The sequence below is a fragment of the Pteronotus mesoamericanus genome, unplaced genomic scaffold (assembly GCF_021234165.1).
Source record: "Pteronotus mesoamericanus isolate MK-2021 breed Mesoamerican mustached bat unplaced genomic scaffold, CSHL_Meso_final contig_557, whole genome shotgun sequence".
Taxonomy (NCBI): Eukaryota; Metazoa; Chordata; class Mammalia; order Chiroptera; family Mormoopidae; genus Pteronotus; species Pteronotus mesoamericanus.
In genome coordinates this window covers 1,170,506-1,198,317 of record NW_026555200.1, presented here as the reverse complement: position 1 = coordinate 1,198,317, position 27,812 = coordinate 1,170,506, and the positions used below count along the sequence as shown (strand labels likewise).

Sequence of the window (27,812 nt, the reverse complement as noted above, 5' to 3'; positions counted from 1 at the left end):
AAGGGGCTTGGTTTCCAGAACTCCAGCCAATCAGCTAGCACTGAAGGGGCGGGGCCAGAGTCTTTTAAACCACATGCCAAAGGGCCTGTATGTAGGCAGTGTTGAGTTTTGTGGCCCCAGCCCAGTCCAAGGCCAGCATGTCCCTGCAGAGGATCGTGCGTGTGTCCCTGGAGCATCCCACCAGTGCCGTGTGCGTGGCCGGCGTGGAGACGCTTGTGGACATTTATGGGTAAGAGTCAGAGCCCTAAGGGGCAGACCACCCTGGGCTCTCCCTATGAGCTGGGTAGGGTTTCCTCAGGGCTTGGGCCTGGTTTGGCTGCCTTCTCCTGAGCCTTGGCTTTGGAACACCAGCCAATTACAGAAGCTTGGGTCCTCGCCTTTTGCAGTTGGGTTTCTTAAAGACTCTAGCCAGGGGACTTGAGGTGTGGGAGACCGAAGGCAGCGTAGAGAAGCTTGTAATGGCTGAGCTCCGGCAGGGCCTTGGCAGGTGCCGGGACCACAGGACCTGAGCACGTGTCTCTGTCCAGAGGACCGTGAAGCCTGGGCTGAGAGTCTGGCTGAGCACACAAGGACAGGAAGAAACACACCGCCCCCCCCCGCCATGCTCCACCCCCAGCCTCCGAGCCTGAAAACAACATCGATCGTTACAAAAAATAATCGCTTATACTTAGATAACACTTAGTGCTAGGCTCTAAGAGCATAACGATCCTCTTGAATTTAACTCCTGAACTTTAATTCTTGAATTTAACTTTCATAACAACCTTATGAGCTAAGTTTATTATTAGCTTCGCTTTGTTCGAATGATAAGGACACCGAGGCCAGAGAGGGCAAGCCGTTTGGTCAGGGCACGCAGTTACTAAGTGGCCAAGCCAGGACTTAAACCCATTCACGGTCAGGAGTCATATGGATGTAGCTGCCTGCGACTCAAGGAGGAGGGACCTGGTGTCCTCCAGCTGTTCAGTGCCCAAGCATGATGTCCCCACAGTGTGCCCTTGTCCTGAAGGCCAGTGGCTGGAGATGAGACCCACCTTCTCCCTCTCCCAGGAAGAAAAAGCAAGTTTGGGCAGGGTCTCAGCAGCTGGGCTCTGGGAACCACCAGAAGCTGGCTACCTTGCCTATAGGGGAGTTTTCAGGGGCCCCAGCTCCCGAGGCTGAGCTGGGGACACGGGTGACCAGGAACTGGGAGGGGAGAAGGCAGGGCAGTGTCACTGCTGCCATCCTTCCAGACCAGGTTTCTCCGCCTCAGTGCTACGGATGTGACGGTTCCATGGGGGACAGAGTGGGGGGAGTCTGAGGGGCCATCCTGTGCCCTGAGATGCTGAGCAGTGTCCCTGACCCCTACCCGCTAGATGGCAGGAGCCACCTTCCACTGGGACAACCAAAAATGTCTCCAAACAGTGCCAGATGTGCTCACAGTTGCGGGGGTTTGGGGGGGTCACCTCCGTTGAGAACCAGTGTCCTAGATTAAAACTTAACAATTGGAGTGAACTTAGTTGGAAGCAGAGATAAAGTTGGTCCCAGGGTATGAGGTGAGAGGAGGTGAGGAGCTGGGCATGGGAGGAAACCAAGTCTGAACAGGCCCAGCCCAGCTAGGTCCTGGGCGCTAGAGTCTGGTTGAGGTTGGGTGGGCAGTGAGGAGTGGGAAGGAGATTTGGTGGCTTCTGAAGGGGCAGGGGCAGCCACAGAGGCTGTTCACAGAGGAGAAGTGATGAGCAGAGAGGGTTATCCGTGGAGCCAGGTTTCACTGCCTTTTCCACCACTATGTGCCCATGGGGGTGACTCATCTGTCCCAGCTGGCTCCTGCCCAGAGGGTAGTTCGGCCTGCCCCAGGAAGCCGGGGCTGGCTCCTCCCTTGAAGAGCTTCCTAAGAGTTTGGAGGACAGATTGGGATCATGGGAGGCAGTCTTGGGGCAATGGAGTGGGCAGGCCCTGCTGGGGTTTGCAGAGGAGGTCGCAGGTGGGCCGGTGGTGGGGTGGAGCCTGCCACACCTTCATACTGGGGATTCTTGGGTCTTGATGACCAGACCACCTTGGTCTTTCTTTTGGATCTAGTGTGTGCCAGGCACAGGGACACAAAGGTGAACAGGCAGGCATGGCCCCTGCTCTCTGAGAAGTCCAGCCTGCAGGTCCAGCAGAAGGAGGGTCATCTCCTCACAAGGGTGCTGCGGAAGGGACTCCCGTCTTGTACGCGGAGCAGGACTGGGTTAGCGCCAAGGTCTCTTCCAGATTGCAGATGCCATGATTTAGCAATCCAGCGTGTTCAGACTGTGGGCCAACAAGAGAAGGGGCAGTGGGCATTGGGACTCCGTCCTGGCTTTGCATTTTAGCAGCTGTCTGACCCTGAGAAAGTCCCTTAACGTTGCGGAGTCTGTCTGTAGGATGAAGATAATAATAATAATAGCAATATCAGCAATGATGCTTAGAACCTGCTCCATCTGCTCACTGCCCTGGCACTTTAGATCTGTTAACTAATTCTCATAACAATTCTATGACATGGGCCCTGGATGGTGTGGCTCAGTGGACTGAGCACCGGCCTGAGGACTGAAAGGTCGCTGGTTCGATTCCCAGTCAGGACACATGCCTGGGTTGTGGGCCAGGTCCCCAGTTGGGGGCGTGTGAGAGGCAACCGATTGCTGCTTCACACATCATGTTTCTCTCCCTTTCTCTCACCTTTCCCCTCTTTCTAAAACATAAATAAGTAAAATCTTAAAAAAGAAACAAAAACAAAAAACAATTCTATGAAGTGGGCATTGTCATCCTCCCCCTGTTCTAGGTGAGGAAACTGAGGCACAGAGAGGTTAAGTAACTTGCCCCATGTCCCACAGCCAATGATGAGTGCAGAACCAGGGCGCCACCCCAGACAACTTGACCTTTACTTGAAAGCGCTATTGGGAAGATTAAACGGGACTGTGTGGGCATATAGGTGGTGCCTGGCATGTCATGGTGGCTGTCATCATTATTATCGTGGTCACTGTTTTAAGGCTTTGTCCTGACCTGTGGACAGCCTTAAGTGTCCCTAAACCTGTCATACACAAGATGACTGCGGAACAACCTCTGAACCATACTGGGAGAAGGAGATGAGAAAAGAGAAATTAGCATAGGCTGAGCACTCAGGCAGGCTTCCTGGAGGAAGCACACCAACCAAAGCCTTGGTGGATGAGCACAGGAAAGACCATGGGGCCTCTCTATCTGAGACAGTGGGTCCAATCCTGCCTTCCTGCCTTCTGCCGAGTTGGAGAGGCCCTGACTTGGTGAGGGGGCTCTAGTCTCCTGAGCAGGGATTCCATGCCAGCCGCGCCCCGAGGAGGGCTGTGCCCGGGCGGGGCTGAGAGCCGCTGCCCTAGGTGGAGGGGCAACAGCCCACATCGCCTGTTGCTCAGCAGAGGTGGTCTAATGGGGTGAAGAGACTTAGGTTTTGTGGGCCAGCGACCCTATGGTTTGGTCCGAGCTCTGTCATCATTAGCTGTGTCATTTGGAACAACGTTCTGCTTCTTTCCAGGTCTCAGTTTCCCCTCATGTGCCCTGAAGAGATCAGCCCAGAGTAGTGGGTTTCAAGCTCTGCTCACGGAGGCCTCTGGGCCCCCTCCCCAGGGCGACAGAGCAGCCCCCTCCGTCTGCAGCAGGTTTCGCTGTGGGAGCTCTGACTGCGCGTGGGCAGCGGGGCCCAGGGAGGCAGACATGTCTCCGGCTCTGAGCTGTTAGGGCTGGAAGATGAATGCATGGCCGCATTTTCCTGAGGTGGGAAAAGCGGAGAGGGGGAGGTGGCTTAAGGAGGCATAGTGGTTTCCTGACCCTGCTCAGCTGGAGAGGCCAGGACCTGGGAGGCTCGCTGAGCAGCAGGAGCCCTGGCACCACCCCCTCGAGCCAGAGCTTCCTGGGCCTTGGTCTCCTCTGACCTGGGGGCCACTCGGTGGGGATGACTCTGTGGGGACCTTGGTGGTCTCCTTGTCAACCTTTGTATTTTCAGCTGCAGGGACCTTTTCTGTCAGTTTCTTGGCTCTGAAACTCTGCTTTTGTCTTCCTAGAGGTCGATGGGTTGGGGTTTGCCAGGCAGTGGGGACAGGGCTGGCCATGAGTTCTGGCTCCGTCACTCACCAGCTGTGTGATGTTGGGCAAGTCACCTGACGTCCCTGAGCTCCAGTTTCCTCGTCTGTAAAGTGCGGATAATACGGCTCTGGAAGCTACTTCATCACCAAGGGAAGATCTGGCTCGTCTTGGTTCCCAGGACGGGGTGGGCTCCCACTTGGTCAGCCCCACGCGCCTGGGGGACCCCCGGCTCCAGCATCTCTGACACGGTCCACCCTTAGCGGTGGTTCCAGCTTCCCTGGGCTTCAGGATGGTTCTAAATGTGGGTTCCAGGGCCCTGCCTGCAGCACCTGAGGTCCCGGAACCCATTTCCACCAGGTGGGTCTGAGACTGGCCACTGTGAGTGCAACCCGCTGTCCCAGTTTGCCCAAGACCTTCTAGGTTTCAGCACTGAAAGTGCAACACCCCAGAAAACGCCTCCACCCTGGCGAACCTGAGCTTGGTGGCCCTGCCGCGGTTCACCCTGCATTCACCGCCTCCTCTGCTGGCTGGGAGGGCGTGGTGCCGGGCGCGGGAGTGGGGGAGGCTGGGACTGTCCTGGGAGTGGATAGCCTCATCTGGGGAAAACCTGAGGCTCCAAGCCACATGCGTGTCCCAGGCCTGGGCTGGGGGGCGCGGGCAGCACAAGGCGGCCTGGCCAGAGGAAGAACCTTGTTTAGAGAAGAACTCTGGCCACTTCTGCTGTCCCCAGGAAGTGGGAAATCCGGGTCCTCCCGTACCTGGCGCAGGTCTCCTCCCATCAGCCACCCCTTCGATCTTGCCAACACTCAGCTTCCCTGTCGGGACGCGAGCACTGGGCTGGGAGTCTGGAGCTCCGCCTTCTCTCCCTTTTCTGGGAAGCCTCGGTTTTCCCAGCGGTGGAATGAGGGCATGGGTTCAGGTGTCTCTGCTTTTCACTCATCCCCAGCGTTACACACACCCAGTGCTTCGATCTCGTCACTGTCACTTTAGAGAGGCTGACGTTGAGGCAGAGGGAGGCCACATCTTTCCCTCGAGGTCACGTGCCTGGTGCGTGGCGAGGCTGGGGTTTGGATCCAGTGGCCTGGTCCCAGAGTCCACAGGCTTAACCGCCTCACTGCGGCTCCACGCGTTGTCCCTCCTAACCAAAAACCATCGCTGGTGCCCCGTTACAGGGGGTGAAATAAAATAAGCTTGTGACAGCCCGACTTTAAACTTGACCTCCTAAGGCTGTGCGGCAAAAATGTCTTCCCCTCAGATGTGTCTCCTCCACATAAACTTGTCCTTGGTTCACCTGTCCTCCCCAGGGAAGCCCTCCTCAGGCACCCTAGCCCACCCTCTGAAATGGCCTCCAGCCTCCTGTGCCTTAATTCAATCGGCCCTTCCCCCATCCTGGGCGGGCAGTTTTCTGAGCCTTTCCTATTAATGATCACATTTGAGCCTTGTGGTGGCCAGCGAGTTTGACCAAGCGCAGCCTTTATCTCACTTTGGAGGTGAGGTTACGGAGCCTGGGGAGGCTAGGAGGTGTATCCAAGGTCACCTCGCTGAGGTGCCACCCAGCCTGTCTAGTATCTGACTCCTGACTGTGGTCCAGCCTCCATCCGAGCTCTTTGCTTTTGTGGGCCCCTCCGGGCGGGGGCACTTCCCCCTGCACCTTAGCGCAGGGCCTGGCCCAGGGAGGTCCAGGGAGCTCGGCCAGAATACCCCAAACCCAGGGGTTGGGGTGTGGGAACGGGGGGGGGGGGGTTTCATACCAGAAAGCCAGTTAAACATGCTCAGCTCTAGCTCCTGGAAGCCAGTTAAACGTGCTCAGCTCTAGCTCCTGGAAGCCAGTTAAACGTGCCAAGCTCTAGCCCCAAGGGGCAGCTTGGGGTGGGGGCATTCCACAGAGGGTTTATAGGCTTCCAGGGGAGCTGGTGGCCAGGGGCCTAGGGGAGTGGGGTCGAGGGAGGGGCTGAGGGTGCCCCCTGGCTGTGAAGGGGGCCCTTCATGCCTGGATCTGTCTCCACGTGTCTGTCTTTCTGGCGCTCCATCTCTCTGGGTCTCTCCACGTCTGTCTCTCTCTGTCTCTGTGTCCCAGTGCCTCTCTATCCAGGTTCTCTGTGCCCCCTAAAGGGGGCTGTCCCACATACCCAGGACACAACAGAGCAGGGGACACCGCCAGCCCAGGGAATGACCGGTTCTGGGTGGAGGGCAGCCAGGTGAAATCTAGGGTGCCTAGTGAAATCTGAAATCCAGATGAGCAATTAATAATATCTTGGTATAAGCATGGCCCAAATATTGCAGGGGACATACTTCTATGGAAACAATTATTTATTGTTGATCTGAAATTCAAGTCCAGCTGGGCAGTCTGTATTTTTCTTTGCTTAATCTGGCCAGAGAAACAGGAGCGTCAGCCCCTCGCACCTGGGGAGGACACCGGGCAGGGAGGGCCCAAGAGGCCCACGCGCCCTGGAGCAGGGCTCCTGGCGGAGCAGAGCTTGGGCTTGGGTTTGGTTGGTTTCTCTTTTGAAAAAAAAGACACCCGCTATGAGAAGTCTCAGAGTCCCTCTGGGGATGGGGCGGGGAGTGCAGAGGCTGTTTTGAAGGTCAGGTCTCCTCCAGGCAGGGGAAGCGAGAGGAGAGGGCCTGGGGCGGAACTACCGGCTGGGAAACACTGGGGAAGTCTTTGTCCACGGGAGCCTCAGTTTCCCCGCATGTGAATGGGAGTGACAACCCCCTCTAGCTGGGGCTGTGCTGAGGCTCAGATGAGCCCACGTTCACAAAGGCTTGGCCGGGGCTGCCAGGCTAAGTGCACAGGGATGGGGGCCTCGGGCGATATGATTAGTGTTGCGGTTCCTCTTGGGGAGGCGGTAAGAACGCGGACTCAGGGACCAGAAGGCCTGGGTTTGGATCCCAGTTCTGCCACTTACTAGCTGCGCCACCTTGGACAAATGACTTGCCCTCAGCATCCCCGTCTGTAAAATGGGGACAATAATAGTACCTACTTCCCGGGGTTATTGAGAGGATTGCAGGACACGTGAAGAAACTGAATCAGGGCAAGCACTCAGCAAGACCCAATGAGTGGTGGCCACTATTGTCCCTCAGCTGCATGTGTTTGCTGCTTCCTGCAGGAAGCCTGCTGGTCCCTTCGACTCACAGCGCCCCTCCTGACACGGGCTCCCACTGACCCCTGACTCCTTGGCCCTGAGCCCCATCCGGCTGCCCTCAGCTCCCAGTGGGGTCGAAGGCTCTGGGGGGAGCAGTGGATATATCTGCCTCAACATGGCAGTGCCCGGGTACATGGCAGGCACCCCGCAGACAGTAAGAAGATGAACAGACTGATTTCCACCAGGACTCCCAGACTAGCTGGAGTCTGGGAGACGCCGTCCCAGGGTCACGTGACATCATAGACTTCTTAACCCTACAGTTAACTCCCAGGACACTCACAAGGGAAATGAATGAACACAAAGACTTGGAATGCAACACTGTGTATACATTTGTGTGAGGTCCAGGCTTGACTCCCAGGAGCTTACCTTGAGGATCTGAGAAGCCTGGGTGGTCAGGGAAGGCTTCCTGGAGGGAAGCAAGGGTTTAAGCCAGAGCTCAAGCGTCTGAGCAAGGGCTGCCCCCTTGAGTACTTCTGTGGCTCCCTGTTCTCCCCAGGTCGGAACCGGAGGGCACAGAGATGTTCGAGGCCTACGGGACCCCCGGCGTGGACATCTATGTCTCTCCCAGCCTGGAGAGGCGCCGGGAGCGTGCGGACGCCAGGCGGTGGTGCTGTGACAAAGGGTTGGAGATCATTGTGGTCATGACCTCTCCTAGCAGTGACCTCAACGACAGTCATGTGAGTGGGTCCCCTGGTTTGGGGGCAGAGCAGGGAGGCAGTGATCTATCTTCATGAGGGCCCAGCGCTCTCTCTCTCCTTGGAGGGCAGGGCAGCACGGTGGGTAAGTGCCTGGCCCTGGAGCCAGACAGCTCTGCAACTTAAAAACACAAAGTGTGTGTCCTCTGGCAAGTAGGGCCTCAGTTTCCCCACCTGTCGGCGGAGGGTTGACTACGTTATCTGTGCCACTCTGAACAAGGAGAGAAAGCAGGGACCGGGCGCAGGAGAGGCATGTTGCTTTCTGGCGAGACCCTCTTCCCCAAGGAGACATTTCCCCAGGTTGCCTCTCCTTCCTCAATCCCACTGCCTTCCTGTCCCCATTCCCTTCTCAGAGGCATAATGACTTCCCTTACTCTCCTCTCTCTGCTCATTTAGCTAACAAGTGTTTAATAAGCCCCAGTTGCAGGCAACATTCTGGCCCCAGGGCGAGATGTTTAAAAAGTGGGAGAAATTGGCGGGGGAGGGCTTAAGCTTGGCACGGGTGATGCCACATCAAGTGGCTGATGGGAACCAGGACTTGGCATATGGGAGTGGTGGGTTTAGGCTCCATGTCAGGAACAGTGTTTTGGAACACTGGCCCTTTAAGAGCACTGACCATGAGCCAAGCATGGATGACCCATCCAGCCCTCACAACAGCCCTGAAAGGTAGGGTCTGATCCCTATTTCACCGGTGGGACCACCAAGGCCCAGAGTAGCTGTCCCGGGCCACATGGCTAGGCAGGAGGAGAGCGAGAATTCAAGGCAGCCCTGACTGACAGCTGGGACAGGTTCCTGTTGTCACTCCTTCCGTGTGTCTGAATAGAGCCTCTGCGCTGGGCTCTGAGGCGGGTGGGGCAGGCTCAAGACAAGGAGACTGAGACTGAGAAGGGGCAGAGCTTACCTGAAACCACATGATCAGGTGACTGGCAGAGTTGGTGACGGTCAGGAAGGAGTCCCCAGGGCAGGACAAGAGGACCAGCAGCCTGCGAGGTGCTGAGCGGGGGCTGTGTGGACACCTCCCCTCACTGACTTCCTTGGCTCCAAGGACCTCAGGGGTTGAGGAGGGTCAGAGTGCACCCCCTGTCCCTCCCCCTGCCTTTGGCCAGGTCCAGGTAATTGTATGTCTGGGGCCAGCATCATTGCGGGGCCTGACACATGGGGGTCAGTAATTCCAGGATTTAGGGTTTCCCAGTGACCGAGGGTTGGGTGGCCTGTGTAAGATCCTAAACCCCCTGGCTGAGAAGAGGACATTGGAGCCAGACAGTCGAGGGGCCCACATCAGGAGCGTCCCTCCTGACACGGGCTCCCACTGACCCCTGACTCCTGAATGTCCGAGAGGAGGGCCGGGGGTTGAAGGTGGCTTTGGCGCATGGGCCACCAGCTGCTTTATCGTCCTCACCACCTTCGGCCCCGCCTTTGACAGTTACGAGGTGCTTGCTTGCCGTGGGCCAGGCAGCATGCTGAACATGTCACATGCGTGCCTTTCTTAATCCTCACAACCCATAATCAGTCCCACAGGGTAGGAGCTGTTATTATTCCCCACTTTACTGCTGAGGAAATGGAGGCCCAGAGCAGGTAGTGACTTTTCCCATGATATTCACATGTGCTGCATCCAGGATCTGAGCCCTAACACAATGCCACCTGCCCACCAATGACAGTAGCTGATGTTTCTTGGGCACTTCCTACGAGATCTGTCTTTTACGTGTTGTTGCTAAGCTTCACTATCATCCCCTGAGGCGGGAACCTGTATGGTCCCCGTTTTGCAGATGAGAAAACCGAGGAGGCTGAGAAAGGTGAAGGTCACAGAACCCAGAGGTGCTGGGCTCAAGTCCAGGCCTGCCTGAGGCCCAGAGACAAGAACATTGGCTTGCAGAGCGTCCCTAAGCCCTGGCCAGTCTGAACTCCTCATTTTACAAACGGCGGGACTGAGACTCTCCCCTGGGGCCGGGGTCCGCCAAAATCACAAGGCGGCCAGCGGCAGCCCTAGGGCCCAGGCCTCCATGGCATCCCTCACAAATAGTTCCCATTTCGCAGATGGGCCCACTGAGGCACTGAAAACTAAATGGCACGGGAAAGGCTAAAGGAAGAGCCAAGTTGGTAAACTCAAGTTTAGTGCACAGCGGTTCCTGAGACCTCCCCCCCTCTTTGGGACTGGAGGCTCTCGGCTGTGGCCCACGTGACCCTGGCCCCGTCTCTCTTCAGGTTCAGATTTCCTACTACTCCAGCCATAAGCCCCTGCCCCTGGCGTACGCGGTGCTCTACCTCACCTGCGTTGGTAAGTTTGGGGTCATGCTGAGCGTGTGGCCCAGGGGCCTTGGTGAAGGGCAGGGTGGGGAGCGGTTGGGAATGACACTGAGCAAGGGTCTTTTTACCAAAATCAATCAGTTTTATTTTTTAACTTAAAATAAGGCAGGTACATTTAAAAAATTCAAACAGAACAAAAGAGTATATAGTTGACCCTTAAACAACACGGGTTTGAACTGTGTGGGTCCACTTATACACGGGTTTTTTTCAACTGATTTGTGCAGTTCAATCGGCGCATGCAGTTTAAGCCTGTGTTGTTCAAGGGTCAACTCTGTGGTTGGGAACCCGAGTCTGCAGATGGCTGACTGTTGTTAACGTGCAAGGTTGATGTCCCTAACCTCCACGTTGTTCATGAGTCAACTGTAAATTAAAAAATAAACCTCCCTCCCTCTGGCCCGAGACTCCCATCTCCCCAGGCCCCACATCCTTCTATAGACGTGCTGCGCTTATACAAGTAGGTGCATGCATGCCCGTCTATTCCCCGCTTTTGTAAGCAAATGGAAGCATATAGACATGGAACTAGATCTTGCCTTTTCCAAATTAATTTTTTTTTTGCCAATTATCTCTAAATTGGTATACGGATTCCATGCAAGATGACACAGATGTTGAAACTATCAGACAGGAAATGTAAAATAACACTGATGAATATGTTAAAGGCTGTAGAGAAAAAGATGGATGACATGCATGAACGGATGGGGAATGTTAACAGAGAGATGAAAACTATCAGAAATATTCAAATGGAGATACCAGAAATAAAAATCATGTCATGGTAACAGATGAAACATGCTTTTGATGGGTCCGTAGGTACACTTGACGCAGCTGAAGAAATAATTGGCAAACTTGAAGATAGGTCAAGTTACCCAAACTGAAACACAAAGAACGAATGAAACAAACAAAATAACAGAACCACTCTGGGGCAGTATCAAACAGTCTAAACTCAATGACATTCCCATCAAAATATGCCATTCCATTTAAGTGGCTTTTTAAATAGAACTTTACTGAGCCGATCCTAAATCTCACATGGAAGAACAAAGGGCAAGAATAGCCAAAACAATTTTAAGAAAGAACAAGGTGGAGGGATTTATTGTACCAAAAACTCTTCCCCAGGTTGTAGCATTGGAGGCTGTGTGATATTGGCGCAGCATTAAATACAGACCAATGGAACCAAGAGGGAACCAGATGTAGACCCCTGTTCATGTGGCTATCACGTGACAATCAATAAACTTGGAACCATATCTAGTACTATATTCAAAAATACATTTTACATGAGTTAGAAATCTTAGGATGAAATCAAAATTTTAAAACTTTTAGAAGAGGATATCTGTAAACTCAAGGTTAAGTTTGTCTTTAACAAGGCAAAACAATAGCATAGATCATGGGGGAAAGATTGATAAGTTCAGCTGTATTAAAATATAGAGCTTCTCTACAACAGAGGACAATTTAAAAATTCAACTCTGGATTGGGAGAAGAAATTTGCAATGCACATGGCATACTCGGAGCATAGAGGTTATGGGAAACTTCAATCACTAAGAGAAAAAGTACAAATGATTAGAAGTTGGCAAAAAATATGAGCAAGCAACTCACAGAAGAGAAAGCCCCAGTGATCAGAATCAAAATGAAAAGATCCTTAACTTAGTGTTGCCAAGTAGGTGGAACTGGGGAGCTCCTTACATCGTGGGCAGGAATTCATGTTGGTACAAGCACATGGAGAGCGATTGGCAAGAGAGTTGTAAATGCTCCCTCTTCAGGAGGCATTTTTAGAAGCAAAGGTGCTGAGTTGTAGGAAATGTACTTTGTGAGTTTTGATATATATTGCCAAATTGCTCTCCAAAAAACCGATACCACTTTATATACCTGTCAACAGCATACAGGAGTGCCTTGCCAACACTGTGCACTATTAACCTTCTCCCGTTTTGCCGATCAGAGAGGCTGTATCTCATTGTTGCTTTTTTCTTTTTTAAAGATTTTATTTATTTATCTTTAGAGAGGGGAAGGGAGGGAGAAAGAGAGGGAGAGAAACATCAGTGTGTGGTTGCCTCTTGAACACTCCCTACTGGGGACCTGGCCCACAACCCAGGTATGTGTCCTGACTGGGAATCGAACCAGGACACATGATTACATGATAAACTTTGATTAGCAGGCCAGTGCTCAATCCACTGAGCCACACCAGCTGGGGCTCATTGTTGCTTTTACTTGCCTTCCTTTAGTTAGGACTGAGGCTGGGTACCTCCTTACCTCCCCCTCTCTGAACACACACATACCCTTGTTCATTGGAAAACACACATACACCAAAAAGTGCATAAAGCTTTATTTTATACACACACCTTAATGAGTAATTAGAAACCAAACACTTGAACAGACCTTGCCCAGGTCAAGAAATAGAACGTGACCAGCACCCCAAATTCTCCCCCAACTATGCCCCTCTCTGATCTCTGGCCTCCTTCCTCTAGGGTAAGCACTAGCTTGTGATAAGAGTTTTCTTGCTTTTCTTTGTGGTTTTTCACCTGAGTATGCATACCCACATGATATAGCCTATTTTTGCCTTTCTTTGAATGTCCTGTGGATGGAATTGTATTGTGCACATTCTCTCCAGCGGGACTTCTCTTGCCCGCATGGTTTTTGTGAGATGCATTCACTCGCTGTATGGTGGCTGGGGATCTTTTCACATGTTTAAAAATTATTTCATATTCTTCCTCCTTCTCCCTCCTGCTACCTCTCTCCCTTGAATGCTCCTCCATTTGTGTTACAAAATCTCTTCTAGTTCTAAGGAGATATGTGAAGAAGGTGGAATGGAGGCTTCCCACCTTCTGAGATTTTAAGAATTTGAAATGAAGGTGAGGCTCAGACGGTGCACAGGCAGTAGATGGTGGAGCCTGGATTCACACCCACATCTATCCGACACCAAAGCCCAGGCTCGCCCTTTCATCCCGAGGAGATGAGGCAGCTTCACATGAATGTCTAGGGCAACCTGAGCTCAGTGCAGGGCTTGCTGACAGTGAGTGCTGTAGGGATGCAGAAGAGGGAGAGATCAGGGAAGACTTCCTGGAGGGGGCAGCATTTGACCTGGGCCTTTACTGTGACCCGGCCTCCTCCCCAAGGCATCTTTCTTTCCCGAGCTCAGGGAGAGAGACTCCAGATGCCCTTACCTCTGGTCAGGGTCTTCTTGGAAATGCCTTCTGTTTGTCCAGCCCCAGGCAGGCCCTGAGTGTGAAGGTAAAGGGTAGAGGTCACAGGCCTGTGCCAACCTCCTGGGAGCCCTGTGGTGACTTACCCTCTGCCCTCCCCTTGCAGACATTGCTCTGGATTGTGACCTGAACTGTGAGGGCCGGCAGGACAGGAGCTTCGTGGACAAGGTAGGGCACCTCAGCCTGGGCCCAGAAAGAGAGCTGGGAGCGGCTCTAGGCTGGGTTAAGGGAGGAGAGGTCATTGCAGCATCCATCCCCCTGCTTCCCAGCGGATGCCGAGGTCAGGGGAGCCCAGCGGGAACCATGCGCCGCTGGGGATCTTCTTTACTAGGAAAAATGTCATCAGCAAGAATTATAAAGCGCCTATGTGCCCAGCTCTATGCTAGGCCTTGCTTTGTGGGGGAAAAGTCCTTCTGGACTTTCGATTTAGGTCGAGGGGCAGCAAACTTTTTCTGTAAAAACAAGATAGTAAATATTTTAGGCTTCGCAAGCCATATAGTCTCTGTTGCAACTATTCAAATTCTTCCACTGAGGTGTGAATGAGCTATAGTCAATAAGTAAAGAAATGAGTATGACCGGATTCTAATAAAACTTTATTTACAGAAACAGGCTAAGGGCTGAATTTGGCCAGTGGACCATAGTGCGCTAACTCCTTGATCTAGGTGAAAAGGGAAACCTACCAGGCATGAAACTGTTCAAGAACTTTGGGCTGAATTGTGGTGGCACTTCACGCAGCAGGAGTTCAGAGGAGATGGCCAAGGCGGGCCAGGGGGGCAAGGCAGGTTTTCTGGAAGGAAGTCCCCTTGAGCTGGTCTCTAAAGGAATGAATGTATAAGGGAGGGCATTCCAGGTGGAAGGAAGAGCAGGAGCCCAGGCCGGGAAGGAGGGATTCAGAATCAGAAGTTGCCTTTTGAGATAGGACATGGGCTGGACACACATCACAGACAGCCACGAAAGCAGCCTTTAGTTTGGACTGGATGTGGGCAGGAGGGAGCCATGGCTGTTTCTTGAGCGAGAGGTGCTTCCGTGAGACTGGGCCAGTCCTCACAGGGTAGGGCGACCAGGAAAGGATGGCATTAGGAGGCCAGCCAGGAGGTGGCAGGGGAGGGAGGCGCAGGTCTGGTCTGAGCCGCCAGCGCCAGCTCTGCTTTGTCATTGACAGCGCCAGTGGGTGTGGGGGCCCCATGGGTACGGAGCCATCCTGCTGGTGAACTGTGACAGGGATGACATGAACTGTGATGAGCAGGACAACTGTGACCAGCACGTACGCTGCCTGCAAGGTGAGGGGGACTGGGGGACCAGGGGAGCCTGTGTCCCTGGGTGTCCAAGGTCATTGCTCAGTTAGCCTGCAGGAGCTCCAACCCACAGGAACGGCTCTGAAGGCGGAGCTCGGGGCCAGAGTTCCAGCTCCCAGACACATCTCGCTGGTCCTCAAAACCTGCCTTCGGCTGGCAGCTGCCCCTCCCAACACCCCCAGTGCCAGCAGGGACTCACACACAGGGATGGAACTCAAGACATAAGCTCTCACCTTCCTCTCCCTCTGGGGGAGCAGAGGATGCCAACATTAGTTGAGTACCTACTGTGTGCCAGGCCCTTTCCCAAAATTCTCTGCTGGCTCCACAGACCTGGAAGACATGTCCGTCATAGTCCTGCGGACCCAGGGCCCTGCTGCCCTCTTCGATGACCACAGACTTGTCCTGCACACCTCCAGCCATGATGCTAAGCGGGCACGGGTCTTCCACGCCTCCGGTAAGATCACGCCCACCCCCTGCTGCCAGGGCACCTCGTTTCCCCGCCTTGAGCCAGTGGGCAGGCTCAGCCCAGGCTCGGCCCAGGCTCCTGGGCTGCCTCGGAGGCAGAGACACAGATGTGTGAGGGCTGGAGCTGGTCGGCTGGCGTCTCCAGCACAGCTATGGCCTGGGTCATTTTAGGGGATGAATGAATTTTTTTAATATATTTTAAGCATGGTTAGAAAATTTTGCTCCCCAAAATTTCAACATATACAAAAGGAGAGAGGATAGTGTAACAAACCCCCAGAGGCCAACCACTCCAGTTGAACAATTATCACTCTTCGCTTCTCTCATTTCATCTATTCTTCTGTTTCCTGAAATATTTCTAAGCCAGTCCCAGGCACCATGGGTACTGTTCTTGCAGAATTCAGTGCACATCTCCTGAAAAAAAATTCAACAATTGCTTCACATCGACATGCCATCATCACAAGTCTAAGCAAGGGTATAAAAGACTTTCTTTTTAAAAGATTTTTTAAAACTTATTTTTAAAGAGGGGAAGAGAAGATGAGAGGGAGAGAAATATCAATGTGTGGTTCCCTCTTGTGTGCCCCCTACTGGGGACCTAGGCCTGAAACCCAGGCATGTGCTCTGACTGGGAATCAAACCAGCAACCCTTTGACTGGCAGGCTGGTGCTCAATCCACTGAGCGACACCAGCCAGGGCTAAAAGACCTTTTAAAACTACAAATCTATACAAGCAATAAGACGCTCACTTTTTTAAAAGATCAAACAATATATAAGCATATAGAGTGAAAATAAAGAGTCCTCTATCCCTAACCCTAAACCTGACTCTTAAATCGTGTTCACTGTTAAGGATTTGGTATGTGTTCTAACTGACTTGTCTCTATAAGCACTATATGTGCCCGTGTGTGCCTGTGTGTGGTTGTATGTGACTGTGTGTGTGGTGCATACATATTCTGCCTCCCAAACTGTTTCTTTCACTGACCTTTATATTCAACAGCTCTTTCTGTGTATTTATTTGGTTCAGCTTCATTCTTTTTCCCAGCTGCACAGTGTTCCGAAGCACGGAGGTGCTGTAGCCTATCTGGTCCCCTGAGACATATGGTTGTTTACAGTTTTGATTTTACAATATTGGTTCCTTAAGGGCAGTGACCTCGCTCCTGGCTGTATCCGAGTCCAGACCTGTGACTCATAGGTACATAGTAGGTGCTCAGTAAATATTTGTTCAGTGGACAAGTAAGCAACCAGTGAAGACCCTTACCTAGAAGTGGTAATGAAGACCTATACCTAGAAGTGGGATTGCCGGTTTGGGGTACACGTTCCTTTGTTAGACGCCGCCAGCTGGCCCCCAACCCCCGGCCTTGCCCACACTGCGCGGTAAGCAGTTCTCTCTCCTCTGCCCGTGGGAGGTGAGAGGCAGGCGTTGTCTGGCCTGCATTCCTTGTGAGGTTGCACAGCGCTCCTGCTCTCGTGCTCCCCAGGCCCACCAGGGCGTCACAGCTGCTACTCCTGTCCCATCCCAGGTCCCGAGGACTCGTGCGAGTCCTACAGGCACGTGCTGGGCCAGAACAAGGTGTCCTACGTGGTGCCCCGCTGCCACGGGGACGAGGAGCGCTTCTTCGTGGAAGGCCTCTCCTTCCCTGATGCTGGCTTCGCGGGGCTCATCTCCTTCCACGTCACCCTGCTGGACGGCTCCAATGAGGTAGGGGCTGGCTGGTCGGAGCAGGTGACAGAAGGCTCTGTTCCCAGGAGAGAGGGGCCCCGCTGGTGTGAAAGACCCCAGGCTGCTCGCCACCTTGCTGGTTCCTATATAGAGACTGAGACGAAGCGGCTTGCTCAGGCTCCCTGGGCCCTTGGGTCCCACGGACCTCTGGACCCAAGGCCAGGGCTCTGTCCCCGCTGCTCTTCCTCTGCAGGATTTCTCCGAGTCCCCGATCTTCACCGACACTGTCGTGTTCCGTGTGGCTCCCTGGATTATGACGCCCAGCACCCTGCCGCCCCTGGAGGTGTATGTGTGCCGGTGAGTCTGGGGAGCACGGGGGTCCTTCTGACCCTGGTGGCCCCTCTGGCCTGGTCCTGGCCTGAGCCCCTCTCCCCGGGCTTGTCTGCAGTGTGAGGAACAACACGCGTTTTGTGGACGCAGTGGCGGAGCTGGCCAGGAAGGCCGGCTGCAAGCTGACCATCTGCCCACAGGCTGAGAACCGAAATGACCGCTGGATCCAGGTATCACGGCCACGGGGCAGTGCCCAGCCTGTCCCAACCAGGTGGGGCGGGGGACCACGGGGGAACATCCAGGCAGACCTGGGTGCTGGGATTGCCCACCCCAGGGCACTGCTATTTCTCATTCTGGACCTAGGGCTCGCCCCCTCTCTCCAGAACTTTCTGGACACCCAGGAACACACTGACACTGGATTCAACACCAGCTCACCCCCTGGATCTGGCTAAGCACTGGGTTGGGCACATGCTCCCTGACCATGGCCACCTGGACCGGTGGTCCTCAACGGAGGGCGATGTTGTCCCCAAGGGATATCTAGCAGTCTCAGGCATTTTTGATTGTCACACTGAGGGTGCTGATGCTACTGGCTTTTGGCTCCAAGTGTCAACAGTGCTGAGGCCGAGAAGCCCTGATTTAGTAAATTATCTCCGTACAAATCCCAGCTCTTACAGTCTAAGACATAGCAGGGGTGCCAGGAAAGTGCCAGCAAAGTGCCAGCTAGGTTTGGAGGACGGTGGCATTACCTCTGTCGGGGGCTCAGGGCCGGCCTCCAGGAGCACGGGCATCTGAGCGGGACCAGATTCGGCAAATGGGTGGGTAACGGTTTCTACCATTCAGCAAGCGCTTACTGCATGCCATGTGTCCTTACCATAGTGTCATTCCATCTTCTTGACGACTCCCTGTCACTATCCTTCTGAGGAGCTCTCAGGCCCAGGGCCAAAGAGCTGGTAAGGGCCATGCTGGGACTCAGCGGAACGGGGTCCTGGCAGAGGAGCAGCATGAGCCGAGGCCCAGAGGTGGGAGGCAGGAGAAAGGATGCCCACTGTGGCCAGGGCCGAGGCTCTGTGAGGGGTGAGAACCGAGGTGGGAGACCTTGAATGCCAAACCAAGTGGGTGTTATGGCTGGAGGTTCATCCAATGAGGCGGGGAAGGGCAGGGCCCCGGAGTGAGACCCGTTGGATTTGGATTCTGGCTGTGCTGCTGAGTAGCTGTGCACCTTTGGATGAATAACTAGACCTCTCTGTTCCTCACTTTCCTCATCTATAACATGGGGTAATAATAGTGCCTCCATATCGGCGTGTCATGAGAGTGAACGCAGTTCATATTCATGAAGAGCCTAGGGCAGGGCACGTAATAATGAGCTTCTCACTGGGTGTGTAGTTTGTTTGGCCTGGGCCACCTTTGCCTCCAGGACCGGAGGGGCCAGGGTTGACCTGGGCATGTTTATGGGTCTGCACCTCCTCAGGTCCCCTCAGCCCTGCCCAGCTGTCAACCCTTCATGGCCACATGCAGAGGCCACAGGTTCTGGCCGATGCCCAGTCGCTTACTTGTTCAACTCAGGCCACCCTGAGTCCTTCTCTGTGTCCCCTCTCCCCGACCCAGCAGGGTGACACCCCCAAGGTCATGTCCATGTTTTTAGTCACTCCTGGCCTGTCTCGCTGTGTGACCCTAGGCAAGTACAGCGCCCACCCTGAGCCCCCAGCACCTCCTCAGGCAGCAGGCGTCATGCTCCTGTCCTCTTTGCTCCCAGGGCAGCGTCCCTGAGGCAGAGACATCCTAGGAGCAGCCTCCCCGAGGTGCTCAGTGTCAAGCAAGCGTGGGGAGCTGTTGACTGTCCACAGCCGGGCGTCTCTCTTGTTTGCAGGACGAGATGGAGCTGGGCTACGTTCAGGCGCCGCACAAGACCTTCCCGGTGGTCTTTGACTCCCCCAGGAACGGGGAACTGCAGGACTTCCCTTACAAACGGATCCTGGTGAGTGGTCCGGGGCGCAGCCCGGCCCTGAGGGCGGGGGGACGTTACCTTGAGGGCCACACCTGCGTGAGGAGAACTGGGGGCAGCCTGGGAACCACGACCTTTCAGCACAGGTGTAGAGGGCAGGGGTTCAGGGGCAACTAGCGCCCTCTGCTGCCTCGTTGTGAACGTGGGCGGTAACATGCTCTCCTATGGCAGTAGGACCAGAAGGCCAGTGTGTGTTTCCCAACTTTGCCCCTCGCGCATATATGAAATATTGAATAGTTCAGATCCCAGTCTTTGACTCAGTATTTGCATCTGAAGAGTGGGCAGCCACTCCCGCCCCACCTTGAAGGAACTGAGAACCCAGAGAGTTGCTTCGAGCTCTCCATGGTGAGCCGCCTGCCCCCACCCCAGCCAGCTTGACTCAGTTTCCTCTACCAGGGTCCAGATTTCGGCTACGTGACCCGAGAGCCACGGGGCAGCTCTGTATGTGGCCTGGACTCCTTTGGGAACCTGGAGGTCAGCCCCCCCGTGGTGGCCAACGGGAAGGAGTACCCCCTGGGGAGGATCCTCATTGGGGGCAACCTGCCTGGGTGAGAGAGGAACTGGGAGAGGTGTTGCTGGGAAGGAGGCTGGAGAGGGGGTGAGGTTGGCTGGGGGCGGTGAGAGGCTATTCCACTCCTCAAAGAGAACCAGAAAGAAGGAGTGATAAAACTGTAATCGTGGATGCAGAGGGCAGGAGGGCAGTGGGCTCTTCACCAGATACTGTCCACTTACCTCAGGAGCCTGAGAAGGCCAGAGTGAGTGGGGACCGAAGCTGCCATCCAATCCTTTTATTTTACAAGTGGGCCCAGAGAGGGTAAGCAACCTGGAAAGGTAGCACAGAGGGCAAAGTTATAACTAGACTTGGGTCTTCCGATTCAGAAAGTAAGTCGATGTTGCTACCAATTTACAGTTATGGAAGAAAAAGCTTAAAATCTCAACAGTCCTGGGAAAAACTGGATTAAGTCAGAGCTTGTTTATACTATGAGGTAAATGACTACTATCAGATCTTTTCCTGAGAGCAGGAGAAGGGAGGCACAGGATGTGAAAAGTGAGATGGCAGTAACAAACACACGCAGAGTAACAGCTTAGGTCCTATTCAACACGTAACCATGGGACACTGGCGGAAAGAAGAAGGAATTTCATGGTAATGGTTGTTTGCTGTGTAATAGGCCACCACATAGAACTAACCAAATTAGAGAAGCAGTTAGAACAGACTTGGGATCAGATGACAGGTGACTCAAGAAGCTTTGGAGGGGACCTGCTGCCCTCACACACGATCCCACAGAAAGAGAAAGTCTGGGTAATGCCATGAGATCCTTTTTCAGAAGGCAAAGAAGAGCGGTTTTAAAATTCACTACCATAAAATGCTGGAGCTACGAGGCCCGTTGGGAGTGACCTGGTGCACCTCTCTCCCCACTGATGTGCAGGAGGGTGGGCTGCAGAGAGACAAATGTAAGATAAACTCGAGGAAGGACCACCTGCCGTGAGGGGTGGCATACAGGGGTGAAATCGGTCTCTTGGGGAAGGTGAGAATGGGGTCTGAGGATTTGCCTGGTTGACAAAATATATATATAGTCTTTCCTGCTTACAAAGGCAATGCAGAAATCTTGAACTCTTGTCTTTCCATTACTGCATATATATATATATATTTTAGTTAAGCAACTTTTTTTAACCCTTGGGTCCCAGGGCGAGTGGGCGCAGGGTCACCCAGGTGGTGCGGGACTTCCTCCACGCGCAGAAGGTGCAGCCCCCTGTGGAGCTGTTTGTGGACTGGCTGGCTGTGGGCCACGTGGATGAGTTTCTGAGCTTCGTCCCTGCCTCCGATGGGAAGGTAAGGACGTGGGGGGCAGGACTGTTGTTCCTGGCGGTTGGGGCCTGGGACGAACTCCCGGGAGCCATGCTGAGTCCAGGGAGCTCGGCTGATCTCTCTCTCCACGCAGGGCTTCCGGATGCTCCTGGCCAGCCCAGGCACCTGCTTCAAGCTCTTCCAGGAAAAGCGGAAGTGGGGCCACGGCAAGGCCCTCCTATTTGAAGGGCTTGTTGGTGGGTACCGGTGCCCCCCATCACAACTCTTGACCCGCCTCCCCTAAAGCAAGACACGTGGTGACTTGAGAGAGGGATGGCGAATTTTAAAGCAGGGATGTCCCTGCAAATTCAGGAGCCCTTGCTCCTGCTACCGCAGGCCTGGCTCCACCAGCCCCCATGGGCTGTGCTACGGCAGAGCTGGCAGGGAGCGCCGCGGCAGAAGATGGGCTGGGGAGGGCAGGGCCAGCTTCGTTCCTGGGACTAGAGTTTGCCCACAGGGCCCTCTGCTCAGAAGAGCCCCTCGCTCGAGGTTTAATGTCCAGCTGTCACTGTCCTGAAATTCATAGTAATCTGTGCTCTGTGAGTGAAATCTGCTTGACCAATGGACCATCTACTGGGGGCTTGGAACCTGGGCTTGTGGACATTCCCGTGAACAGTCCTGTCTCCTGCTGCCCCCCAGGATTGAGTCCCCCTTCCCAGCACAACCCTGGGACCCCAGATGGAAAGTGTAAGGAATACAGATTTCTCCTGCCCCGATGCTCCCAGTGGGACCAGGGCCTGCCTCCTGTGAGCCCATAGCAAACCTTAAAAATCCTCATATCTGAATTTTATGTACCAGGCAGGGAAGCCATTGTCGTCTTTCCCTGAAGCGTCAGGTTGTCAGGGAACAAGGCCTGGGAGGAGGCTGAGCAGTTTTTCCAAATGCCCAGCTGGGAAGCAGAGTCGGGGGACTCACAGTTATGAGGCCACACACAGCCACCCTGGAGAGCTGACAATCACAGCTGTGACCAGGGAAGCCCAGCACTGCCGAATAATAACCTGCTTTGTGCCCAGCCCCACGCCCTGTGCTGCACCCCAATTGTCCTGTTTGACCTCATGAAGGCCTGGGGGGAATCCCTGTCACCCTCCTTCACCCCCAGAAGGCCTGAAAGTCGGTCCCTGGCCTAGAGGCAGGGAGGCAGCAGAGCCGGGTCTGAACCCCAGCCACCTGGCCCCTGCTGGGGTGGAGGGGATGCGCAGCTGGCAGATGGGTCCAGGAAGCCATTTCCTTTTCTCATGGTCAAGGCTTAAGGTCCTTCTTGAGCACTGGGCTTGGGTGTGACCATAAGCTCCTCCCCATTTCCTAGCTGTAAGACCTTGAGCAAGCCCTTTACCTCTCTGAGCCTCAATTCCCGGATTTGCAATTTGCAAAGGGGATAATAAGCATATCTGGAGGGGCTGCATTTTGCGCTAAATGCAGAGCTCTGATTTCAGGGCCTGCGGGTGGTGAGAGCTGAGTAAGGGGCAGCTGTGAGGTTGGCCCTAAGCTCCCCTTCCCTGTCCAGCCCATCTCCTGGGACATCCCAGGCCTCCGGGGCGCTCCATGCTTCACCTCGTGGAGGGCAGGGATAAGACCAATGGTGTCCACCAAGGCTGGCACCTGTGGGCAGGTGGTGACCCAGCCCCCACTGTCACTACATAAAAGAGGGATCATCACCCAATGCCTTGGGGGGGAGGGGTTTGTAAATTTCTAACTAGAGGTATCACCATGTCCAGTGAACTCAAATACAGGTCTAATGCTTATAGCGCTGGGGTCCCATGCCCCTCGCCCTCCTCATGCACCCAGACTTGCGCGGTGGCCAGGCTGAGCTCTGCTGGGCAGGGCCTGCCCATGCCCAGAAAGGCCGGAGAGCTGCTGACTCAGCAAGACCAGCAGCTGTGAACGTGGCCCCTGCCTGGCTGCTTCCGAGAACAGGGGGCCCTGCTGCCGGCGCTGCCCCTGCCCGTCCCTTCAGGTGCCTCTCTCCTCTTCGCAGGGAATGTGGAGGTCAACACCATCTCCATCAACCAGGTCCTCTCCAACGAAAGCCTCATCAGCTACAACAAGTTTGTGCAGGTATGGGGCAGGGGCTGTGCGTGGCGGTGGGCATGGAGCGGGGGCAGGGATGAGGATGGAAGGCTGAGGCTCAAGGGCCGTGAAAGCTCAGGCTAGAGCAGGCCCGGGCAGAAGGGCTCTGAGCCCCTCCTTTGACCCATGAAAAGTGAATGGGTAAGCTATGTGCCTGTGAGGGGAACAAGCATTGCAGACAGAGGGAACAGCACAGAGGGTGGCCCTGAGTAGCACAATGGGGCTCAGAGTGTATGAGGAGCAGCCAGGAGGTCCAGAGGGTCACACGAGTCCTTGTAGGGCATTGCTCGGGCGTTGGCTGTGGCTCTGGGTGAGATTGGAGACTCCTGGGGGGCGGGGGTGGGCAGTAAGCAGAGGAGGGATCTGACCTGACTTAGGCTTTGAAAGGAGCTCTCTGCTGCTATGTTGAGCCTGTCTCATTACGTCATGGGGGTGGGGGCAGCAGGTCCTTGAGCGAACACACAGCACCTCAAGCTGGGTAAGTTTATTCGAGGGAATATTTACAAAGGCACAGGAAACATTTGAGGAAATCAACAAGGTCTGTGCAGTGTCCCCAGGCTAGAAAGAGGGGAGGGGTCGCCACCTCTAGGTCTGAGGGAATTAGGAGTGAGAGCTCTTACCAGGACCCGGAAGAGGTCACTAAGAAAAGAGGGATGTGAGACAGGAGCTGTGACCTTCACCGCCAACCCACAGCAACCTGGCAGGGAGGCCACGGGGGATCCAATACCCCACTGCACTCTCCTACCGGCCCCTCACCTCCTGCCTGTGGCCCCATTGGCTGAACCCAACCGGAAGCCAGTGGCACGGGACACCTGATTCTCAAGGGTCAACCTCCTAGGGCGCAGAGCGGAGAAGGTATACAGTGTGTCTGGAAGGGCAAAGGGCACCTTCAGGATCCTACAAGTACAAATGCCAAGATGGGGTTAGATGTGCAAGGATTTGATCAGGGACCTCGCCGGTACCAGGGAGAGAGGGAGGGAGCTGGGGGAGGCTGGGAGAGCCGACCCTGAGTGAAAGAGAAGGAAGGCGATCTGGGAGAGTTCTCAGTGTCTAGATGGTGTTTAAACCATGAAGCTGAAGGAGATTCTTTAAGGAGGGAAGGATGTCGAGAAGGGAAGAGGGTCAAGGATGGAACACTCTGGGACACTCTCATTTTGAGCCCTGCCAGTGGGATAGGACTGTGAGGAGTGGCACAGAGGGCAGGTATATTTTGATGAAGTGTTTGTGTAGAGAGTTGGGCAGCCCGCCTCTCCTTAACCAGACATGACCCCGTGGGGCCCCCAGCCCGCACTGGCAGGGGTTCCCAATTCCGCCTCCTCCTCCCCAAAGAGCTGCATCGACTGGAACCGGGAGGTGCTGAAGCGGGAGCTGGGCCTGACGGAGCGGGACATCGTGGACATCCCGCAGCTCTTCAAGACCGAGAGGAAAAAGGCGGTGGCCTTCTTCCCTGACTTGGTGAGGCCGCCGTCTGGGACTTAAGGTTTCCTCAAATTAGGCTTCGAGCCTCCACTCTCCAGAGGGGCAAGATGTTTGGTGGCTGCCATGTTTGGGATTGTGGTGGCTGGTAGGGGTGGCAGAGAGAAACAGGGGTCCCAGCGTGGCCAGTAGGAGGGGTTCTGGTTGGCTGATTGTCATGGTCCCTAGAGAAGCTCACTGGCCAAGCGCCTTGCTCAAGGGCCACTAGGAAAGGGCTCTTCCCCCTCCCAGGGCCCTAGTTGACATGTGTGGAGTGAACGGCTTGTTCCCTGAGGGGGTATGTGAAATGCCCGCAGCGTCAGCTGGGAGCGGAGATGCCCATTCTGCTCTGTTTCTCCTGGTTCACAGCTATTCATCCATCCCCCATATATTAGGGCACCCGGTGGGAGACGCAAAGATGATGCAGGCTGCCTCCTGTTCTCAAGTAGCTTCCAATCTAGTCCAGACAGGGAAACTCTTCCCTCCTCTGAGGACCTGTCCCAGTGATCTATTTTGTACAATAAAGTGATGTGGCAGTTAAGAGGTCAGGCGATCCGAAAGGCTTCGTGGAGGAAGTGGCCTTTGCTTGAGCCCTGAGGGTTCAGAATTTGAACTTGCATCTGGAACACCTGGACCGCGGGGGCTCCGCCCCAGGGGTTCTGATTCAGCAGGTCTGACGTAGGGCCTGAGACATTGCTACCTTTCTGACCAGGCCCCAGGTGACGCAGATGCTGCTGTCTGAGAACCACACTGCGAGTAGTCCTGCTGGGGATCACTCCGCTCCCCGCCCCACATCCCCTTCCTCTCCCCACCTCCCTCCCCTCCCCACATCCATCCTCCAGAGGAACTCAACTCGCCCATCTTCAGAGCCTTGCAAGGAGCCTGTCTACACCACCATTGCTTCATTCCCCTCACCCCTTTTTCCTTCCCTTTCTGGCTGAATTTTCTGCCTTCCTGTATTTCCCCATCTTCAAAGCCTCTCATCACCCCCCTTCCTTCCTGCATGTTTAAGGCAGCCTTGCAGTTGCGTATTTGCCCCTAGAGGCTTGTGCATGGTTTCAGATTCTTGTGTTTGCAGGAAACAGAGGGTTTCCCAAGCCAGCTTCAGACCGAGACGGAGATTTAATATAAGGACACCGTGAAAGCTGAGGGCAGAGATGGCTGCAGCGGGGGCTTCAGGAGGGCCTGGAACCATCCCTTATCTCTGTGTCTGTCTATACTATTCATCCCCTGCATCCTTCCTCCTTCCTCCCCCATCCTCCAGCTTGGCTTCCTTTGCTTCTCTGTCCCTGAGGATAAATAGGAATATGACCACACGTTTGTTATAGATATAGACACAGAGACTGACTTGACCCTTCTGCCATGTCAGCTTCAGATCTCTGAGCGAGAGAATCTGATTGGTCCAGCTTGGCTCAGATGTCTACGCTGGTCCATAGGCTAGGAGGTTGGGATTCTGTAACACAGATATGGCATCCACCACAATCCACCAGTAAGGACAGCGGTCACCAGAGAAATAAGTTGTCATCGTGAGCTCTGCGGATGCTCCTGGGAAGGCACAGCAGGCTAGAGGTCTTAACCAGCCCGAGTCCCTCTCCTGCTGCATGAAAGGGCGAGAAGCTATTTTCAAGGCTGCCTAAAAGACAAACTCATGTCCTGCCAGGTAGAGTGAAGGGGTTGGGGTGCGAGCCAAGGATGAGGTGCCGCCCCTGACCTGGGATCCCACCTTTGCAGGTGAACATGCTGGTGCTGGGCAAGCACCTGGGCATCCCCAAGCCCTTCGGGCCCCTCGTCAACGGTCGCTGCTGCCTGGAGGAGAAGGTGCGCTCCCTGCTGGAGCCGCTGGGCCTCCACTGCACCTTCATCGATGACTTCACCCCCTACCACATGCTGCACGGAGAGGTGCACTGCGGCACCAATGTGCGCCGGCAGCCCTTCTCCTTCAAGTGGTGGCACATGGTGCCCTGAGCCTGTCCATCCCGGCGTCCTCTCCCCCTGGGGTGGGACCTCAGACCAGGTGGTGGAGACTGAGACAGGCCCCTAAATAATAAGTGACAGGAGACCCCAAGTGTCCAGAGGGAATGCCAAGGGTGACCTGTCCCTCTGCAAAGCCTGTTCCCTAGAAGCGTTCACGCCTCACCTGCAACCCATTTGCTTCTCGGGCTTGGTTCTGCTTGGCCTCATTTCTAGTGGCCTCTCCTGCACATCAACATGACCCATGGGGACTCCTCCAAATATCCCCACCCATAAGTCCTCCATTTGCAGCCAAATTCACCTTGGGATCTAGAAACATCCATGCATCTCATCCGCTGTTTTGGCCTGCGTGTCCTAACGGAGGAAGGACCCATGGCTTTGCTTTGGCCTGGTTGCCTCTCTCTCTGCAGGGGGACAGCCCCGCAGCCAGACCCGTCCCCACAGGAGAGATTCTGCCCATCACCCCACCCACAGGGTACGAGTTGGGGGTCCGCCTATCTCGAGGCAGGACCATCACTCCAGCTGCCAAGCTCCTGACCAGATCTTGAACCCTCTACCCTGCCCAATGCCCAGCATGAGCTTTCACGTAGGAGGTGCTTCTAAGTGTGTGTCGAAGAAATGATCGTTGTCCCTTAGCCTTATATATTCTGCATCATCAGACATTCAGAAATCTGGCTTTGTACGTAAAGCTCCTGGAATGTCTTGGAGATAAAAGCATCTGGAGAATTCCTTGGAGATTGGGAAGACTCCAGGTGTAGGGGTGAAAACATCCTCAAAACGCATATGGTGCTTGGGTGGCCCTGGGGCCTCGCTCTGCTGGAGGGGGCACCCCTGGCAGAATGTGGTCCTGCTGTGCCGCAGAAGGGGCCTACGGGGGCCAAACCCACCGAGACTGCTCACAGTGGGACAGCCCTGGGGGTTAACTGCTCTGGGTGCAGGGGGAGAGGGTGGGTGGGTGGCGTTCTCCAGATATGGGTCAGTTACACGTGTTCTGTATGGGTCCAGCTGTGTTTTTCCATCACTGGCTAATAAACCTACAGAAGCACAAATGGCTTGAGTTTGATTTTGGCCCTTCTTTAGGATTAGAACATGATAGTAAGAACAGAGTTTCTTGAAGCTGAAGGATTTGCTTGCCTGGCCCCTGAAGAATTTGGGGGCGATAAGCCCAGATTTTGGTAAGACTGTGAGGTTGCTCTGTCTCAGCCACAGGATGAGTTAGGGCTGGTGTGGATGCATAAATGTGAGCCCAGGGGTCAGATGCCAGGAGGCCAGGACCAAGTGAGCGTGGCAGGGCAAGGGGCGGGATGCGGCTGGAAGGTTGCTCTGTGAGTGTGGCAGTGGGGGAAGCTGA

At 54.7% G+C, this 27,812-nt stretch overlaps 1 protein-coding gene across 1 annotated transcript; it reads left to right on the top strand.

The window, feature by feature from the left end:
* Window positions 1–137: 137 nt before the first annotated feature.
* On the top strand, window positions 138–26,455 carry PADI3 (peptidyl arginine deiminase 3). The gene is made up of 16 exons (XM_054579617.1): window positions 138–229; window positions 7,690–7,870; window positions 10,091–10,163; window positions 13,484–13,545; window positions 14,540–14,657; window positions 15,001–15,126; window positions 16,651–16,829; window positions 17,044–17,147; window positions 17,239–17,350; window positions 18,988–19,095; window positions 19,519–19,670; window positions 20,809–20,953; window positions 21,063–21,165; window positions 22,944–23,023; window positions 24,365–24,490; window positions 26,222–26,455. Exons 1-16 carry the CDS (start codon window positions 138–140, stop codon window positions 26,453–26,455), a joined length of 1,995 nt encoding a protein of 664 aa, XP_054435592.1.
* Window positions 26,456–27,812: the final 1,357 nt, after the last annotated feature.

What these genes read in the sequence shown, in the direction of transcription:
- PADI3 (XM_054579617.1), top strand. Translation starts at nt 138, where the DNA reads ATGTCCCTGCAGAGGATCGTGCGTGTGTCCCTGGAGCATCCCACCAGT. An exon ending in ACGGGTCTTCCACGCCTCCG is followed by an intron (nt 15,127 to 16,650) that starts GTAAGATCACGC and finishes GTCCCATCCCAG; the next exon opens with GTCCCGAGGACTCGTGCGAG. An exon ending in CTGGAGGTGTATGTGTGCCG is followed by an intron (nt 17,148 to 17,238) that starts GTGAGTCTGGGG and finishes GCTTGTCTGCAG; the next exon opens with TGTGAGGAACAACACGCGTT.